Source organism: Odontesthes bonariensis, chromosome 5 (assembly GCF_027942865.1).
Source record: "Odontesthes bonariensis isolate fOdoBon6 chromosome 5, fOdoBon6.hap1, whole genome shotgun sequence".
Lineage (NCBI taxonomy): Eukaryota > Metazoa > Chordata > Actinopteri > Atheriniformes > Atherinopsidae > Odontesthes > Odontesthes bonariensis.
In genome coordinates, this window is record NC_134510.1 from 36,189,171 (window position 1) to 36,209,847 (window position 20,677).

The 20,677-nt window shown below is 42.1% G+C and overlaps 1 protein-coding gene across 2 annotated transcripts; it reads left to right on the forward strand.

Moving 5' to 3' along the window:
• Positions 1 to 922: 922 nt before the first annotated feature.
• On the forward strand, positions 923 to 19,857 carry dnase2 (deoxyribonuclease II, lysosomal). Of its 2 annotated transcripts, none has more exons than XM_075466254.1 (7): positions 923 to 1,166; positions 1,966 to 2,124; positions 2,259 to 2,430; positions 3,242 to 3,344; positions 13,554 to 13,718; positions 17,811 to 18,029; positions 18,224 to 19,857. In XM_075466254.1, the coding sequence occupies exons 2-7, from the start codon at positions 1,976 to 1,978 to the stop codon at positions 18,577 to 18,579; spliced, it is 1,164 nt and encodes a 387-aa protein (XP_075322369.1). In that variant the 5' UTR covers positions 923 to 1,166; positions 1,966 to 1,975; the 3' UTR covers positions 18,580 to 19,857. The 2 variants fall into 2 exon arrangements, with proteins under 2 accessions (XP_075322369.1, XP_075322370.1); XM_075466255.1 differs by having other exon boundaries at positions 925 to 1,166; positions 2,027 to 2,124.
• The last annotated feature ends 820 nt before the right edge of the window (positions 19,858 to 20,677 follow it).

The window sequence follows — 20,677 nt, forward strand, 5'->3', positions numbered from 1 at the left end:
ACTGGAAGGTTTTAGTTGAACATGCACAGCTGACTCCACGTTTACGATGAAATCACTTGAAAGCAGGACGTGAAAGAGCTCTAGTTTTGTTATACAGTGCTGCACAAATATGGCTATACGGCTACCAGGGAAACAGGAAGTAGGTGAAGCATTATTCAAACAGCTGCAAAGATAAACATAAATACAGTAAATGAGGCAGAAACAAAGTTTGTACAATTCTAAGGAGCTTGAAAGTGAATATTTGGTCTGAGCTCCTTTATTCTCTACGTTGAGGAGGATTCATCCCTCCATCAGACCTGTTGACCTCAGCCTTTTCTCCCTGTATTTCTCATGACAGGACACCATTTCTCACTCTGTGAATGGTAGATGGATTCATTTAAAGGTCAGATGCATCTCTCAGCTCCTGTTAGGTGATTTCCCCCCTCCCTGTTTCCTGTTTCATATTCAGATTCTGCTTTAGTTTTCAGGCCTGCCACTTTTTTGTCCTCCACTTGTCCAGATTATTCAGTTAATAGCACACTGTCTGCACACCATGCTGAAATATGCCAAGTTTTCAGCTAATATCTGTTCGGGAATCACCTTGTTGCTGCAAAAATACAATTCTATGTCTGTAAAACTGTGATATCTTTGGTATTTTTGGCAGAAAAAAAACTTTGAAAGCGCTCCAGAAACCCAGAAGAGTTACTGCGCAAGAGCACTTCAAAAAGATTACAAGAAAGTCTGGCTGCTTGGAGGATAAACGATAAGAACTGAGCTGTGGCTCAAGGCTTTTTCACAGCGCTGCAATCAATGAAGACACGCCCACTAGTGACGTCACGGACCACCTGACTAAACTGGGACTTTTTGAGAAGGTTAAGACCGGGTTAGTTTGGGACTAACCTTAAAACCAGTTAAAGCGTCGCATAACCCGCAAGAAACTACCTTGTTGTTTTTTTAATGTACCTTTATGGTTAAAATTTCCTTGTAAAGTATCGGCTGCCACCGTAGATAGTTTTTATTCAGTTATGTTTTGTTTTTGTTTCGCGCGTTTTTTTGACGTCACAGTCCCATCCCAACGTCGTCAGCCCAGAGCAAAACCAGGATGTAGAAGAAGACGAAACTTTAAGATTAAGACAGAATAATAACTGCTGGAGGACATCTGTGAGAACAAGCACGCGGAGTTAGAGGTGTGTATACGTGCTTAAATTTAATTTAAGTTCCCATTAGCCCGGTTAATTGTTACAGGTAAAATATGACACGGTTGTTATTGGTATCTACTGTGATTTACTTTGTGTACATCCAGTTAAAGCTTAATTAGTTGGTGACGTTTGTTTCAAATCTTTTTTTGTACACAAGTAGAAGACACAAAGCTTTGTCTCATTAATATTCCTCAGTGTCGCAAGGTGCTTGTGCTTAATTTGGGTTGCACCCAACCCGAGTTTATGTTACTCCAGTTTTTAACGTTGTTCGTAGCTCATATGTTGTACTTTTTTAATGAATACTGTGTTGTTGTGCACCCTTTGGTCTTTAACTTGTTTAGTTTGATTCAAGTACTCATTTTTGAGGTAGTTGATCTGATGCTTAGGTATGTAGCCCAATTTTAACATTATATGTCAAAAGTATTCTTGGTATCTTAATGTATTTTTGACCTTATTATTGCCATTCACACATAGATTCAGATGTCAGATTAACAATAATATAACTTTAAATCAAGGAATGAATGATGACAATACAAGTAATACATACAATAATAATGAAGTGTAAATTAATCTTTGGTTTCAGTCTGAAAAATGTGTCCGTCTTCTGTAAAACAAGCTTGTTTGGGGGTATTTGCTGCTCGTGCTTTTGTCTCAGACTTTTACTTAACTTGAAGAAGAAAGCTTCTACGCTGTTGGTTATATTAATAGTTAAAGGTCTGAGGGGCATAAATAAACTCATTCAGCAACTCATTATTGTTAAATGTTCTCCTCTTCTGTGATTTCCCAGCACATGCAGTATGGACAGCACTACTCCCTGCTGTTATAAAGTGAAGTTTCTCTGCTCTCAGATGCTGCTGTTTGTGGCCCTGATGGTCGCCTGTGTGCCACTAGGGGGCGACACTTCACCAATCAGCTGCTACAACGACCAAGGACATGCTGTTGATTGGTAAATACCCTTTTATGATTGTTGTAACCTTGTTAGAGGCCATAACTTCTGGCCAACAGAAAACAGTCCATGCATCAGTGTTGGCTCTGAGTTCTCACATTTACACCTCGCTGCCTGTCTCTTCTGTAAATTAGGTTCTTTATGTACAAGCTGCCAGAAGAGGATCACAGCAAATCTCCCACAAAGGGTGAGATGTATTTATTGCTGGAGAAAGGGAGTGAAGGATGGGCCGAGGGGAAAACGACGGTGAACGACACTATGGGAGCTCTGGGCCGGACAGTCGGGCAGATGTACTCACAGGAAAAGGTGTGTTTCCATCTTTGGTCGGCAATAGAAACAGATACCGAATCCCCCAAATTTTGTATTTGGGGTCGTTTACTGAGAGTTTTGGATGGATATTGATTTACCGTGCTTTTTATAAACGAATATAAACCATTTGTATGTGCCCCAGACATTTATTGGCCCTTTTGAGGGAGTTCATTCTGAACTATCTAAAGGTTTTCAGTGGCATTGAGGACTTGTTTCTGACCCCTTCACAACTCTCCAGCTTTTCCTCGTTCAAACCTTAGTTTTTTTCTTGAGGTAATTTTCCTGCTTTAAACTTTGTCCGATGCATTTTGTATTTTTTTCATTCCCATTATACATTGAATGCGTCCAACAGTGAAAAAGACACACTTTGTTTTACAACTATTGTTACCATCAATCATCATTTATTATAAAATTGGTATAAACTTTTATATTAAGGTGTTTTTTATTTTAGATTTCGGTGCATATATGATTGTTTAATGTCCATGATATATACCTGCTGTATGCATCAAAGCTCCTCCAGTGATCAGAAAGAGCTTTTTAAATATATTTCTGACTGCTTCTGCTTTCTGGCTGCAGTCATAAGACTTTGCTTTTTATGACACATACTGAAACATATTTTCTGTAAAGACATTGCACTTCTGGAACAACGTGATATTTCTGGGTCAGAAAAAGAAACTCAGCAAGAAGTGAAAATTTACTTCTGCTTTTAGTTTCAAATTAATTTGTGCTGATTCTCTTAATCTGTGCCCAGGGAAGAAGGTTTGTTTTAATGTTTTAAAGAAAGCTTTGTCCTTTTTTTTTGTTACAGAAATCAGAGGTAGCTTACATCCTTTACAATGACCAGAGGCCAGCGGAGGAGTCTGGTGACAGATGGGACAACACCAGCAGAGGCAGCGGGGGGCACACAAAAGGTGAGCATGTCCAGTCCTGGTTAATACACCGAAACGGTCAAATGCATGTATCACCATTTGGATTTCTTGAATAAGGCTTTTTTTGAAAAGCGTGTGGAAATATGAGGAGCTACAAATAAAGAGCTGCAAATTCAGATATTGAACCGTGGGGGAGAGCAGTAACAGGTCGGAGATCTGTCGGACACGTCGACTCCTCATCGAGAAAAAGTCAAGGAAAAGTGTTTCTTTGCATAACTAGGGCTGGGCGAGTTAACTCGTTATTATCGCGTTAACACAGTAATTATTTAACGCCGATAAATATTTTATCGCGCATTAATGCAATTTAAAAAAAAAAATTATTTTAGAAAAAGTTTTGGGGGGCTTTTGTGCCTTTAATGGATAGGAAAGTTCAGAGAGACAGGAAGCAGGGGGCAGAGAGAGGGGGAACAACACGCAGCACAGGGCCGTCCGATGGCCGGTTTTTATTTAGGCTTTTATTTTGTAAAAGTCTGTTGCTGTCTGCTGCGGAACCGGAAAAGAAAGTAATCGGCGGATCCACCAAACATGGAGAAGGGTACGGAACTTTAACTCTGCCATTTTCTGCAAAGGGCCGCTCGGTGTGGGACTCGAACCGGGGCCAACTGCAGCGAGGACTATAGCCTCTGTACATGGGGCGCCTGCTCAACCCACTACGCCACCGACCGCCCCCCATTTTCATTTTAAAGTTCTTCCAGACGGCGGAGTCGACAGAACCAAAGTCATCTGTAAACACTGCCAAGTTGAATTGTCTTCTCAGCGTAGTAGTTCCAGTCTAAAATAATAAATAACACTTTTCCGGTGGCGCTGCTCTGCTTGCGACCCGGGCTTGCCTTCACTGCACCGTCTTTCGTCATTTAGTCTGTCTTTGTACGTGCGTTTGCGTTTATTTTTTATGTGCGCGATTGGTGAGTGTGTGCTTCAGAACGTGAGACATGGCAAAAATAATCCACTGTTTGTACCTCGTCCTAATTATCGCTGGACTTTGGACTCCCTGCCAAACTCACGTCGGGGCCAAGGAGGCCCAACCACCTATCTCCTACACCAGAGACTCACTGCTGGCGCTGCGATCAGCTGGACTCCCCCCCGTGGTGGATCTACCGGAGTGCGTGAGACTACAGCTAACGCGAGCGCGGGCCAGGAAGCGGGGCAGGCGCGGTGGAGTGCGGCAGCGCCTGCTGAGGAGAGGCAATCGGCCTCCCCTGCCTTCTATGATTCTCTGCAACGCGAGATCTCTCCGGGCCAAGATTGACGAGCTTCGGGTTAACACCAAGACATGCTTTGAGTACCGCACCGCGAGCCTGCTGGCCATCACGGAGACTTGGCTCCACCGAGACATACAAAACTCTTTGGTTGACATTGAAGGATTTTCGCTAATACGGGCAGACAGGACAGAAGAATCCGGGAAACGCAGAGGAGGTGGCATGGCGGTGTATGTGAGTAACAGCTGGTGCAAACAATACACAGTTAGGCAATGGTCTTGCTCTCCTGACGTGGAACTTTTGCACTTGCACTTCAGGCCTTTCCATCTACCAAGGGAGTTTGGCAGTGTGTCTGTGTGCGTTGTCTATGTACCCCCAAGTGGAAACGCAGCACGAGCTGCTACTCACATCGCGGATTGTGTACACAACGAACTACAACGTTCTCCAGGCGCTCCTGTATTTATTATGGGAGACTTTAACCATTGCAAATTAGAGCTTATGCTCCCTGGGTTTGAGCAGTATGTCAAGTGTAGCACACGCGAAAATAGAACTCTCGATAAGTGCTACGGTAACATCAACAATGCTTACATCGCCAAGCCTAAACCTCCCCTGGCAAACTCGGATCACAATGTCGTTCATTTATTTCCAACATATAAAACTATGTTAAAACGAAGCAAGCCTCAGGTGAAAACTGTAACCCTGTGGACAGAGGAAGGGATAGAATCCCTCAAAGGCTGCTTTTTATGCACAGACTGGGAAGTCTTCCACGACGCAGATATAAATGTGACCACAGATACAATCACTGACTATATTAACTATTGTGTGGACAGCGTTCTTCATAAAAAACAAGTTGTGGTCTACCCAAACAATAAGCCCTACATAACTAAAGACATTAAAAACTGCATTAACAGGAAAAATGCAGCTTTCAGGAAGAAAGACAAGTTGGAACTGAAAATTATACAAAGGGAACTCAATCAACTACTAAGGCAAGCCAGGAACCGTCAAAGGGACATAATAGAAACCCAATTTGTAAACATGAACTCCAGGAAACTTTGGGATGCAATGAAAAGTACTGTAAACATGCGCCCAAGTAAAGTTGACATAAGCACATCTGACGACCACAGCAAGGCAGACGAATTGAACAATTTTTATCTCAGATTTGAAACTCATGATTTTAATAATGAATGTATGCTTGTTTTAAGTTCTTTAAATAATGAGACTAATGTCCACGAGGTAGACTGTCCAAAAATACAGTCCTTATTTAAGAAGGTGTGCACTAGAAAGGCCATGGGGCCAGATGGGATATCCGCCCGCCTCCTAAAATCCTGTGCAGAGGAGCTCACTCCAGCCTGGTGTCCGATTTTTCAGCGGTCTCTTGACTCCCACACTGTACCAGCGCTTTGGAAAAAGGCAGCTATTACACCGGTCCCCAAAAAGCCCTGCCCCACAGAAAACAATGATTTTAGACCAATTGCATTGACGTCTATAGTCATGAAATGCTTTGAAAAATATATGGTTTCCCTTTCAAAAACCGAGGTCAACCCAAAACTAGACCCGTGGCAGTTTTCCTATAAGCATCAGCGTAGTACAAATGATGCTGTAAGCAGCATCACCCATCTTGTACTGAAACATCTGGAGGACCCAAAGGCCTATGCTCGTTTACTTTTTATTGATTTTAGCTCAGCTTTTAATACAATTCAGCCATTTTTACTACTAGAGACACTAAAGAACATGGGTGTTAGCTCTTTTATCATAAAGTGGTACTATTCCTTTTTTAACAAATAGGACGCAGTATGTTAGAGTCCACAATGCAGCCTCACAAACTAAGTGCATAAGCACAGGGGCTCCTCAAGGTTGTGTGAGTTCTCCCGTCCTCTTCACTATCTACACAAATGAATGTGTGAGTACTCACCCACAGAACTACATTGTCAAGTTCTCAGATGACACTGCAATCCTGGGGCTACTACATAAGGATCAGGAAACAGCACCATACCATTCGGAGATAGAACAGTTTGTTGACTGGTGTGATGCCCATCATCTTGTTGTCAATGTGAAAAAAACTCAGGAAATGATATTTGACCCAAGAGTAGTTTCCAACACAAATGCAGTACACATCCATAACACCCCCATATGTCAGGTCCCCTCATATAAATACCTGGGTGTCTTCATGGACAGTTCACTAACATGGCAAGTCCATATTGAGAGCCTCTGTACCAAGCTCCAACAGAGGATGTACTTTTTAAGACGACTAAGGCTGTATGGTGTTAATAATAGGCTTCTGTTTTTATTTTTTCAAATGATCTTAGAAAGTGTGATACAGTATGGTGTGCAAACGTGGTATGGTAATAGCGCGCGCTTGAGCATGAGTAGTGAGTAGACGTGTCTCCCGCAGCTCCCGCAAACATCTGTTAAATTTCTACATTTTGGACCTTGCAACCGTTCAAACTTCGTTGGAAACTCCAATTAAGTGACTTTATTTCATCACGAGTGGACAAATGCCTCCCAAGTCGGCCAAACAGCAGGGTGGGAAGGGCAACCCGGACTCCCCGGATAGCGTTAGCATAGAAACAGATGCGAATGCTAACAGTATGAAGACGCTGGCTGACGCAGTTACCACTGTGCAAACCTCTATCGACTCATTTCGGGAGGAAAACCGGGCGTCTATTGCCTCTCTGCATTCAATTCTCAGTGGATATGGCCAACGAATCACTGATGTAGAGGACGGCATGAATGAGTTTGACAAGAGACTGAGCGGCGTGGAAACTTCCCAAGCTTCACTGGCTAAAGAAAACGACGCTTTGAAGGAGAAGGTAGCATACTTGGAAAACTACACCAGACGGCAGAATATACGTATTGTGGGGATACCAGAAAATGCGGAGGTTCCGCGACCATCGGAGTTTATTACTAGGCTGCTCATTGATGTGCTTGGGGAAGATAGTTTTGAGAAGCCACCGTCGGTGGACAGAGCCCACAGAAGTTTGGCCCCAAAACCAACAGATGGCGACAATAGACCGCGGCCGTTCATTGTCAAGCTCCACCACTTTCAAACTAAGGAGTTGATCCTACGTCTCGCCAGACAGAAGGGTCCGCTTTCTTTCAACGGATCAAGATTTCACATCTTTCCTGACTACAGCCCGGATGTCAACAAACGACGCGCAGCCTTCTCCGAGACCAAAAAGAAGCTCCACGCCGCTAAGATCCAGTTCGGCCTCTACTACCCAGCCACTCTGCAGTTTACGCACAACGGGAGACGCATGAAGTTCACTGATTCTGCGACGGCACTGACTTATGTCAATAAAAACGTTACTGCGGAAGACGGAAGCTCCGCTTTACACGCTACAGAAGATGGTGATTGAGGTAATGTTGATGATCGGGTCAAAATGCAAATAACTAACTAAAAGAGACGGTGATATCACAAGATACAGTTATTCTGTCAATATTACTGACAGTATTTTTTACTTTTCATAGTATTATTTTATTAGTACTGTTTACGGGCGTTTTTTTGTGTGAATATGTGTACACATGACACTTAATGCTACATATGTACGCCCTCCTAATTTTTTTTTTTTTTTTTTTTTTTTTTTTTTTTAATTTATTTTATTTTACTGATTGCCACCGATCTTGTTGCACTGACTTTCAATGGCCTATAGGTGTTATGGTTTCAATGATGTGGAAGGGCATCACAGGTCATTTAATAGCCTACACTGTTGGAGAGGTTCATTAATGGTTCATTAATGTATTCAATATTGCGGGTAGCATGCAAACATAGGTTTGCAGCAGTTTGAAGTTTTCTGGGGGGGTAGCCTTCTGAAGGCTTGTTTATGTGTTATATGTGGTAATTTTGATGTGTTATTTGTTTTGTATGCAGTTTGTGCACCTACTTGGCTTTTTTATCATCTAAATGGGGCTGGTATTTCTGAGTTGAGTGGTTCTAATGGCACAGGTTAATTCAAATCTTGTCCCAGGTAAAGATGACATGAAAATTATAAGCTGGAATGTTAAGGGTTTGAATCAGGCAATCAAAAGAAAAAAGGTTCTCTCTCATTTACAACATCTCGGGGTTGGTGTTGCCTTCCTACAGGAAACCCACCTTTTAAATCGAGACCAATCAAAAATTCACAAGGAATGGGTAGGGCAAATGTTTCACTCGCAATTTAACTGTAAAGGTAGAGGAGTAGCTATACTCATTCACAAAAAGATTCCCTTCATTGTATCAAACACTATCCTGGACCCAAATGGCAGATATGTGATGGTTGTGGGAGAGTTGTTTCAACTTCGCTTAGTATTGGTTAATGTCTATGGCCCAAATTTTGATGACGATCACTTTTTTAAAAAGATGCTAAGCTCTATTCCTAATCTAGATAGTCATCACTTGATTATGTCTGGGGATTACAATCTGGTAATGGATCCTACCTGGGATCGCTCTTCCCAATCTGTACCGAGACCGTCTAAATCCGTGCAAACAATCCAATCATTTATAGATACACATAAACTTATAGACCCATGGAGATTTAAGCACCCTGCTAAGAGGGAGTATTCATATTACTCTAATGTACACAAGTCATTTTCCAGGATAGATTTCTTTTTGGTTGACCCCTATTTACTAAGTGTTATTACAGATTGTAAATATGACCCAGTTATTATTTCCGACCATGCCCCTGTGAGTATTAAAGTAACTCTTCCGACTCAGAGGACCAAGCGGACTTGGCAGCTTGATACACTCCTGCTGGCAGATTCAGATTTTGTAAAGTTCATTACTGAACAAATAGATTTTTTTCTGCAGGTAAACAGGACTGATGGTATCTCAGCCTCAACTCTCTGGGAAACACTTAAAGCATATCTCAGAGGGCAGATTATTTCCCGTTCTGCCCATATTAGGAAAATGAAGTATAAGAAAATTGAGGAACTATCTTCAGAAATTAAGACTCTGGACGGACTCATAGCTGGCTCTCCGACCCCTGATCTGATTAGGAGAAGAGTAGGTATACAAACTGAAATTGATCTCTTAACTACTACTCAAGCAGAGAGGCTCATCCTTAAATCTCGGAGTAGATTCTATGAAGAAGGGGATAAGCCTTCCAAATTATTAGCCAGTCAACTCCGTCAAAAAGCAGCGTCTCGTATTATTTCGCAAATTATGTTACCTGATGGCTCCTCAACGGAGGATCATCAGGCTATTAACAACTGCTTTAAAGAATTCTATTCTAAATTATATTCTTCCGACTCAACACCGGATCACAAACAATTTGACACCTTTTTTTCTAATATGAACATTCCTACAATTGACTCTGACTCTAAAGAGCGGCTGGAACAAAATTTGACGTTGGAGGAAATTAACAATGCAATTATGTCCCTTCAGAGTGGAAAAGCCCCCGGCCCGGATGGGTTTCCAACTGACTTTTATAAAAAATTCAAAGATAAACTTGCCCCTCTTCTTCTCTCAGTTTATGCAGAGGCACTAGAGAAAAACATTCTTCCGCCTACGCTCTGCCAGGCTTCTATTACATTGTTATTAAAAAAGAATAAGGACCCTCGTGATTGCTCATCGTACAGACCAATTAGCCTGACGAATTGTGATGGTAAAGTGTTCTCGAAGGTTATTGCACTCCGGCTTGAGACAGTTCTTCCTCATATCATCTCTGAGGACCAGACTGGGTTTGTCCAGGGCAGGCAATCCTATTTTAACCTGAGACGATTGTTTAATATCATCTACACTAAACCTAACACTCCGTCCCCAGAAGCAGTAATATCGCTTGATGCCGAAAAGGCGTTTGATCGGGTCGAGTGGAATTATCTTTTTCATACACTTAGTAGATTTGGTTTTGGCCCTATCTTTATTCAACTTATCAAGCTCATTTACACTGATCCAACTGCCTCAGTTTATACCAATGGCATTTCATCCGAATACTTTCCTCTTTACAGAGGGACGAAACAAGGGGATCCAGTGAGTCCGTTGCTTTTCATTCTAGCTATAGAACCACTTGCTATAGCTCTCAGATGCAATAATAGTATAGAAGGTATTTCACGTGGTGGCCTGACTCACACTGTCTCGCTTTATGCAGACGATTTGTTACTATATGTCACCAACCCTATCACATCTACCCCTGAAATTCTTAGAGTCTTGCAGGAATTTGGAAACATATCTGGATATAAATTGAATTTTAATAAAAGTGAATACTTCCCTATTAGTAGTAATGCTAGGGAATATCCCAATCTGCCGTTTAAATTATCCGCTGAGTCCTTTACATATCTAGGTGTGAAAGTCACCAAATCCTATTACAGTCTGTTTAAGAGCAACCTCACTCCTCTGCTGGAACAATGTAAACAGGATATTAAAAGATGGTCTATTTTGCCTCTCTCTCTTATTGGGAGGACAAATTCTGTAAAGATGAATATTGTGCCAAAATTTCTATATTTGTTTCAGGCGTTGCCTGTTTTCATACCACAATCTTTTTTTAAGGTGTTTAATCAAATGATTTCTTCCTTTATATGGAATAATAAACCAGCTCGCATAAGAAAAGAATTTATGGAAAGACCAAAAGGTGTAGGTGGGCTTTCGCTTCCAAATTTGTGTACGTATTATTGGGCTGCGAATTTTAACGCCACTTCTCTCTGGTTAAAAGATTGGAGTGATAGGATCCCTGCATGGCTCCAGATTGAAAAGGTTACAAGTAGCCCACATTCACTACCTGCCTTGCTTTGTGCTCCCCTACCATCGCTAGTTAATAATGTTAAAGATAATATAATTGTGACTCAATCATTACGTATTGTGAACCAGTTCAAAAGATGTCTGGGTATTCAGAGTATATCTATTCACTCACCAATAATACGTAATCACTTATTTCAACCATCTTTATTGGACAATGGCTTTAAAACTTGGTATGATAAGGGTATTCGCAGTATTAAGGACCTGTATGTCAATGATACTTTTGCTAGCTTTGAGCAGCTGTCCAGAAAATTTGGTCTGACCAATAATCATTTTTTGCGATACTTGCAGATTAGAGATTTTACTCGTAAAAAATTTGCTAATTTTCCTATTCTTCCCCCTCCTTCCTGTCTGGATTCCCTATTACAGGTCAATGTGCTGAATAAAAGCAGAGTATCATTTATTTACTCTCGTATGATGGATAGCTGCAACCAGTCTATTTCACATATTCGAGAACAATGGGAAAGTGACTTGGGGATCCAGCTGTCCGATGGCGAATGGGATATGGCTCTTGCTGGGATCCACTCTTCTTCAATATGCTCTAGACATGCTTTGATACAATTTAAAGTGTTGCATAGATTACATATCTCAAAAACTAAATTAGCTAGAATATTTCCAAATGTAGACCCATTATGTGATAGATGTAAACAGACCCCGGCTACTTTCTATCATATGTTCTGGTCCTGTCCGAAACTTGTTCCTTTTTGGTCATCTTTTTTTGAAGTCATCTCTAATGCTTATGCCTATAATATTTCACCTTCTCCTTTGGTTGCTATTTTTGGTTGGTTTTCTGATCCAATGGGATCTGTTACCCCGGTTTATTTACAGAAAGTCATTGCCTTTTCCTCCTTATTAGCTAGGCGCTTGATTTTATTCAAATGGAAGGCTGCTGCTCCTCCATCTCATCACCACTGGATTAGGGACGTTATGCAGAACCTTAAGATGGAAAAGATTAGATGTACCCTCAACGGTTCCACTAACAGATTCCATAAAACCTGGGGCCCTTTAATAACTTATGTTAACAATTTACCTGGTCTGGAACTGGGACCCTGAATTATTATACCTACCCCTGAATAATCCTGTAACATGAAGTATTAGGTGCGCTTGTTGTTGTTGTTTTTTTTTTTGTTTTTTTTTTCTTTTGTTTGTCTTTGTTTTGTTTCCTCTTGTCTTTTTCTGTCTGTTGTTTATGACGAATTTGTTACTCTGATTTTAGGTTTGATCTGTCTCCATTTGTTGTCGGGATTGTTTTTCTGTGGTTATTTGTAATACAGAGAATATGATTGTTCTGTATGATAATTGAAAAATCACAAATAAAGTGTTTTAAAAAAAAAAAAAAAAAAAAAAAACGTGGTATGGTAATCTGACTGTTCAGTTAAAAACCAAGTTGGGGCGTCTGGTTAAAACTGCACTGAAGATTGTTGGTTACCAAGATCAGGGATATATGCAGTCCATCTATGAAAAGTCAGTGCTCAGGGAGGCACTGAAGATTCTAGAGGACCCCACACACATTCTGCACAATGAATTCACTCTGCTACCCTCAGGTAGACGTTTTAGGACATTGAACTGCAGACTCAACAAATATAAGAACTCCTTTATCCCGTCTGCCATAAGAATGCTCAATGATAGATAGACATGCGCTGCACAGTCTTATGTTCTATGTTTTTAATGTTTTTCTATGTTTATGTTGTATGCTGAGTGTGTGAGTGCTGTATGTTATGCAGTGATTGTTGGAAGCCCAAGACAAATTTCCCCCTGGGGACAATAAAGTACACTCTACTCTACTATCACTTAAAGGCAAAACACACAACTGATAGCAGCAAGTCATTCAAGGAAACAGACAGTGGAGCGAGGCTTCTACATAAAAACTACAGAAAGATGCTGATGTTAAAAGTGTGTTTGCACAACAAATGTTATGGCACTTTCATTCATATGGCAGCACATTTAAAATAAAACTAAATGCTAAAAAGCTATACACTACTTTTGGATTCATTTTTGGATTTTGCGTACAAATGCGATTAATCGTGATTAATCAGGGAAATCATGAGATTAATTAGATTAAAAATTTTAATCGTTGCCCAGCCCTAATAATAATAAAATCTAAGTTTTTTTGTCACTATAGAGCAGAACATTAAAGGTGTAAGGATGAAAAGGGTCGTGTTTGTATTTCATACATGATTTCATACTTATTTAATGTGTAGAAATGAATAAGCCCAGCTGATTTTCCTTCTCATTTGAAGATGAAATGTTTGTGTTTTTGACTGTTTTAATAATTCTGCATCTCAGGTGTTGTGCTGCTGGATAAAAATCAGGGCTTTTGGTTGGTCCACAGCACCCCTCACTTCCCCCCTGTGCGACAGGAAGGGCAGTTTTATTACCCCAGCAGTGGTCGGAATAATGGGCAGAACTTCATCTGCGTGACCTACCCGCTCGACCGTTTCCAGACCATCGGTAAGTCTGCAGTCGTGCCGTGTGGCCTCTGAGGCAGAGAGGTTGGAGTTAAATCAGCGTGTAGCTGGGAGGAGACGCTTCAAACAGCCACTGAAGTTCAATCCTCCTGCCATTAAATGTTTCAGTCTAAATACACTTTCTGCAGAAATAAAAGAGTTTCAATTTCAATATAGGAGGTATTACTCAGTAGTCAGTGAATTAAAAATCCAGCCATTTCAAATCCGGCCCTCCATAATGTTCCCCATCTGCTCCTCAGTGTGAAACTAAATCAAACAATTCAGATGTGATTAAAGCTCACAGTCCAGACTTTCACTTAAAGTCATTTTCCTACATGTAGTAATTACAATCCTTTTTATACACAGACCCCCTCATTTCAGGGCTCCATAATTTTTGGATCAATTGGCTTCCAGGTGTTAGCGATCACTCAGGCGTGTTTCATTGCTTCATCATGTCACGCCAAGAGAATGGAGGATGCAGGAGCAGGAGATGTAATATCCAAAGCTTTTATTTGTGAGGGCAGATGTTAACAAGTTCCTCCAGAGAGAGAAACAAATCAGGCTATGGAATTATATATAATAATATATAACCGAAATGGAGAAGTATATCTATAAAAATGATCAAAAAATCCAAATCACTCCTCTATACGGAGGAATAACCAAAAGGATCTATTAAACTTTATCTTTAACTAAAAGTCACTCCTGCTACGGAGGAAAAAACAAATCACCTCTCCTTAAAAAACGGAGGAACTACACTGAAAAATTTACCAAACAAAAATCACTCCAACTAGGAGGAAAAGCAAGAATGCTATAAAAGTAAACTTTCACTGTTACACTAACAGGACTTAATTATAAAACTTTATCAGAAAACAAAAACTCTCTTGACGAGGATAAATACCAAACGGCAAAAACGTGGCAAAGGTCAGGCTTGGAACAAAGGCGAGAGTGAAGCACATCAGTCGGACAGATACAACACACTGGCACAAGACAGGGGGAGACGCAGACTCTTATGCACACCGGGAATATAGGGAACAGGTGGAATCATTCATACGACAATCAGACTGGAGCACGAGAGGAAGGGCAAGTGACCTGAAACGAGAGGAGAGTTAACCTCTCAAAATAAAACAGGAAATGACAAAACATGACAGGAGACGAGACAAAAACCCACTTAACCTCACCGCGGTGTGACACATCAGTGCACGGGTGAGATACCTCGGAGTCTGTGGTTGTTCAACATGAGGAGAGAATTTGTGCCAATGAAAGTCAAGGAAGCTGTAAAAAAAACAAGAATAAAATCATTAAAGACATCGGTCAAATCTTAGGATTACTAAAAAATAAGCTGTCGGAAATATCATCAAGAGCAAAGAATGCGCTGCTGAGCTCTGTAATCACAAAGGGACCAGAAGATTCAGATTCAGATTTTCTTTATTGTCATTGTAACAAGTACAACGAAAAGTAAGGTGCAGGCCTTTCAGTGCAGACATATAACAAAATAACTAACTATAAAGGCACAGTATGTACTATATATGTATGTGTATATATATATATATATATATGTATATATATATATATATATATGTATGTATGTATATATATATATATATATATATATATATACATATACAAAACAATATGGCTATATATTTAAACACAATATTGCACTTGTGAGGAAACCAGTATATTGCACTTCACCGTAAGGAGGCATTTATGGCTCTGACAGCGGTTGGAAAGAAGCTGTCTTTTAGTCTATTTGTCCTGGTTCTGATGGCCCTGTACCGTCTGCCCGACGGCAGTGGCTCAAACAGGAAATGTCCTTCAGGATGGTGTTGGCTCTCCTGAGACAGTAAGAGCCATGAAGGTCCTCCAGCGTGGGTAGAGGACACCCAATGACCTTCTCAGCCATTTTGGTGACCCTCTGGAGTTCTTTCCTTTTGTTCCACTGTGCAGCTGGCAGTATGTGAGGATGCCCGCCGTGGTGGAGTGGTAAAAAGACACAAGCAGTCTCTGGCTGATATTGTTATATTGTAGAGTCTTTGCTGTGCTTTCTTCACCACCTGTGTGGCGTTCTTGTCCCAGGTCAGTTTCTCCTCTATGTGGACTCCCAGGAAGCAGAAGTCACTGACCCTTTCCACAGGTCCCACCAATGAAAATGGGCTGAATGTCTATTTTGTTTCTTCTGAAGTCAAGGATTAGCTCCTTTGGAGCCAAGGAAGACCTCCATCCTTCCCTATCATAAAGAAAAAAGCCTCAAATACCCGTCCAACAGATCAGAACCAGTCTCCAGGAGGCAGGTGTGTCTTTGTCAGAGACGACCGTCCACAGAAGACTTCATGAACAGAAACACAGAGGCTACGCTGCTACATGCTAACCACTAGTTAGCCACAGAAACGGGATGGACACGTTACAGTTTACCTGAAAGTCCTTAAAGGTGTTCTGGACAGACGAGACCAAGATGAACCTTTATCAGAAAGTGTGGAAGAGCCCAAGATCCAAAGCATAGCAGCTCCTGTGTTAAGCACGGTGGTGGGGGTGTTATGGCGTGGGCCTGTACGGCTCATGTGTTTCACACTGAGGAGCAGAGGAAAATGTTGCTTTGCCCCTTTACTACCGAGGCCTGTACAGAGAACAGATTGTAGGCGCACTGAACTGGTTTATTATAGTTTTTTATTATCGTGTACTTGAGGCGCTGATTCCTTTTGGACTGGAATCATCGTCATTAATACTCCAGTCAGGTTTTTACACACCGACAACAGCGTAAACGGGTGTCATCTCCATGTCACTCGACTGCTGCTCTCTGGCACACTCAACGGTCGGCACAGCTGCTGTGGCAGGGCCCGGGGTAATGTGATTAGACCGGGGTACGTAACCATAGCGATGAGGGCATCCACACTGCGACGGGGATCCGTTTAATCAGATCTTTGCCTCCGCAGCTGAGATGCTGAGGTGACGTGGACGTGGAGGGGGATCAAAGCTGCGTCACGGTTAATGTTTTCAGCATTAATGTGCACATTAATACAGAAATAAAGACCGAGGTTTGCCCTCACCTATGTCAATCAAGGAATCAGAATAATGATGCAACATGAAGGTGTGTGAGTAATCTGTTCAGCCTGACTGAATGTTACGACATCTCAACCTCATGATTCAAACCCACAGAGATTAGGAACTATCCTCTGAGTCTCATTAGAGCAGTGATACTCACTATTTATTTCACCAGAGCCACATTGGCAGCAAAATCAAGGGAAGAGCCACTTTTACCACAACATACTAAAGTCCCCTTTAGCAAATATGCATTTCTACATATAAAACATCCCACAAAAAAAGAAACAACACAGCTAATACATTTTCAATTCAGACCACATTTCCCTTAATACTGGGATGAGTGGAAGCTGGCGTGCATGTCCTTGACTTTCTTCATGTTGTATTTGTATTTTGTTGTTGTAATCATAGTGAGACATTCAGGATGAGCATGGTTTTTGTGCTGGTTTTTGCCTTTTTTAATTAAAAACCGATCCATTGTGCCTGCATCTCGCGCTGGCTAAAGGAGCTAGCGTGCTCTGAGGTCAGGTGTGAGGTGGTTTAAGCGGGCTGCGTTGCCAGGTTTAACAGTGTGCCCCCTTTAGGAAACACCATTAAGACTTAATTAATACTTAATAAAAATACTTAATACTACAAAAACGCAAACTTAATAAAAATACTTAATACTGTGCAGTATTCGTTGTATGTTATTTGAAAAAATGTATTGTTATTGTTACCATATTGTTATAAGCTACTATACGAGTGCGAGCCGCGCAATGAGTATCTGCATTAGAGGATAAAAATATCAGATTCTCAAATGTTTATGGGTTTATATCGGAGGATGTAAAGTGTAAGAGACGTTCAGCACTTAGTCTTAAACGGTTAACAGCGCGGGCTGAAACTCGCTCTAAGACTGAAGTCATGCTACCCCTGAGTTATGTGCTTCTGTTCTCTCTATGTCTTCACATCAGTGTCACCCGCTCAGCTCTGTTCATCCGCTGCGCGTAACAAATGAAGTGATTCAGCTTCCAGGGCGCCCTGAGCAGCGTTTGCCTTGACTTGAGTTTGTTTCGCACCACAGGAGAGCAGCTGCAGATCAATCAGCCCAACGTGTACGACTGCGACGTCCCGGAGTCCTTGGCGTCCCTGGTGCCGGCGCTGGCTGCAGTCTGTGGGAAAAAACATCTGTCCGGTCAAACCTTTCCACATGTGAAACCTGTGTCCAATCGCAGCGTGACGCTGACCTCAAAGGACGGGACCGACTTCATCAGCTTTGCCAAAGGAGCCTCATTTAACAACGGTACAACTTTAAAGAGATAAAAGTAGTTTTATGGAGCTGATCTGTAATAACTTTGTAGCTATAAATAGTCCAATGTAAGTGTACCAAGTGTTGGTACGTTTTTAGCTTAATCACTTCTCATACCTTCTGTGTCTTAATTACTCAGCAGCATATTTTTACAGCAACCAAATAACATGCTCTTTCTGCTTCATTAGACCTGTATCACTCGTGGGTGGCCCCCGCCCTCAAGTCAGACCTCCTGGTCCAGTTCTGGGTCCGTTCCACAGGCGTCCTTCCCTCTAACTGCTCTCTGGGCTGGAAGGTCCTGGACATTAAGATCCTCAACCCGGGGCAGACGTTTACCTTCAAGGCCAGCCAGGACCACTCCAAGTGGGCCGTCAGCCCCAGGGCGGGGGGAGGCTGGGTGTGCGTGGGGGACATCAACCGGAACCAGGCAGAGGAGAAGCGGGGCGGAGGCACAGTGTGTCTGCAAGATCCGCGGGTGTGGAAGGCTTACCGGGCGGCAGCGCTGCAGTGCGAGGCGTGCGGAGGAGGAACTGTCAAGTGTTGACACTTCGCATAATGTAAAAAAGTGCATCATCAGCATATTCTACATGCTGACTCCATGGCTGTGTTCAAAACCGCATACTTCTCCCACTACTTGTACTGACTTTTTTCCCGGACGCATACTAGATTCTCCTAAATGTTGGGTATGCATCATGAGGTTACTACTCATACTCAAACTACCCAAGATGCAACGTAACGTGACGTCGCCGATCGTCATTTCCTGTCAAAACGGCAGTTTCAATCTAGCTACAACGAGGGTAGGTTCACTTCCTGTTTTCAAAACAAAAGCAATTGTATCGTAATGGCTTTCCCTATGATAAAAGGCAACGGGTATTTTATTTTGTGAAAATAACCGGAAGTGCGTTGCTCACTGCGGCTAGCTTCAGTAGCGCCGAATTCGTGGGAACAAAATTGTAAACAGCCGGTATTTTGTCAGATTTTCAACACGTTGGGGATCTAAACGACTACTTTCTCACCTGAAAATGTTTCAAATGTTGCTAAAGTTTACAGAGTTTAGAGCTTAAGAGAAATCAGCTTCAGGCCGGCTGATTTCGGCTCGGGCAGGAGCGAAATGCATTGTGGGTAAACGCTCTGCATACTGTCTGATCGATGAGTATGCAGTATGGAAGTATGTAGTATGCGGTTTCGAACACAGCCCATGTTGCTTCGTGGAGATCAAATTCTGACCATAAAAAGCATTCAGAAGTTGTTTCACAAGTGATTGTGTTGAGGAGAAACGCTTTGATGTGCGTGCGCCCGTTTATTTACAGCCACGTGCATGAGGATGCATGCAAACTGTTCCAGTAATCCTGGGAAACAAAGATTAAAAAAGAGGCCTGAAAGCCAGAAGGCACAGTATGCTGCTTTTAAAATGTTTCTCAGACTAACTCTGCTCCGCTTCAGCCAGACTGTGTGAGTTATATCAGCCCAGCAGTTATCAAATCCTCACGAGTTTGTGCTTCAGCACGTCCCATCACATGTTTACAGCCAAGCGCCCCACTATTCAAACCAGTGCAAAGAAACCCCCCCAAAATAGAGTAGAAAATAAAGAGCCCTTTGCTTACATTAAAGGGATAGTTCGCCTCTTTTGACATGAAGCTGTATGACATCCCATATTAGCAACATCATTTCTGAACATCTTCTTACCCCCTGCTGCGTCCTGTGAGCAGAGTTCCAGCCTCGTTTTGGTGTTGATGAAGGTAGTCCGGCTAGTTGGCTGGGGTTTAAAAAATAAAGCGTTTTGCTTCTCAAAACAATATGCGTTCAAAAGAGTAATACATTTGCGTCACAAAACCTTTCTCCAGGAAAAAGTCAGACCTCACAATCGCTTGGCACTATTTTCTCTCCCTTCGTATCACTGCCTGCTGTGTAGACCGTGCAGTCCCCTGCTTCAGAGCAGCAAACACCGTAACAGCCGCGGCTGTCGGCAGGCGGCAGCACGCAGTGATACGAAGGGAGAGAAAATAGGGCCAAGCGATTGTGAGGTCTGACTTTTTCCTGGAGAACGATTTTGTGATGCAAATGTATTACTCTTTTGAGTAATACAGCCAACTAGCCGGACTACTTTCATCAACACCAAAACGAGGCTGGAACTCTGCTCACAGGAAGCAGCAGGGGGTAAGAAAATGTTCATAAATGATGTTGCTAATATGGGATGTCATACAGCATCATGTCAAAATAGGCGAACTATCCCTTTAAGAAGCTGATTGGGAAAAATGTTTCTCGGCCCCTAAAACATTTTATCTGCTCATTTGCATGTTCGGTGTGAGTGGCCATTTCCTCCTGCTCTTCAGAATTAATGCACTCAGGGCGGCGCTTGAGGACGAGCAGATGAATGTGACAGGAAGCTCAGTGAATTATGAGAAACGTTTTAAAAGCCCTAAAAAACCCCACAAGTGCCGCTTGAAAAGGAAAGTGTCGGTTCAAAAGTTTTCCCAGCTGCTGGGCTCTGCTTTAACTGAAACCGGAGAGGCTCGGCTGCATCAAGCAGCTCGGACTTTTTTAAGTCTCAGTCGACATTAGCGGGGATGCTGGGATGTCCTCGGGGAGCGTCGAGCCTTTCTGGTTGAAAAGGAAATAGATTTTAAAGAAGTTCCTATCAT

What these genes read in the sequence shown, in the direction of transcription:
- dnase2 (XM_075466254.1), top strand. Translation starts at nt 1,976, where the DNA reads ATGGACAGCACTACTCCCTGCTGTTATAAAGTGAAGTTTCTCTGCTCT. An exon ending in AGATGTACTCACAGGAAAAG is followed by an intron (nt 2,431 to 3,241) that starts GTGTGTTTCCAT and finishes TTTTTGTTACAG; the next exon opens with AAATCAGAGGTAGCTTACAT. An exon ending in CGACCGTTTCCAGACCATCG is followed by an intron (nt 13,719 to 17,810) that starts GTAAGTCTGCAG and finishes TTCGCACCACAG; the next exon opens with GAGAGCAGCTGCAGATCAAT.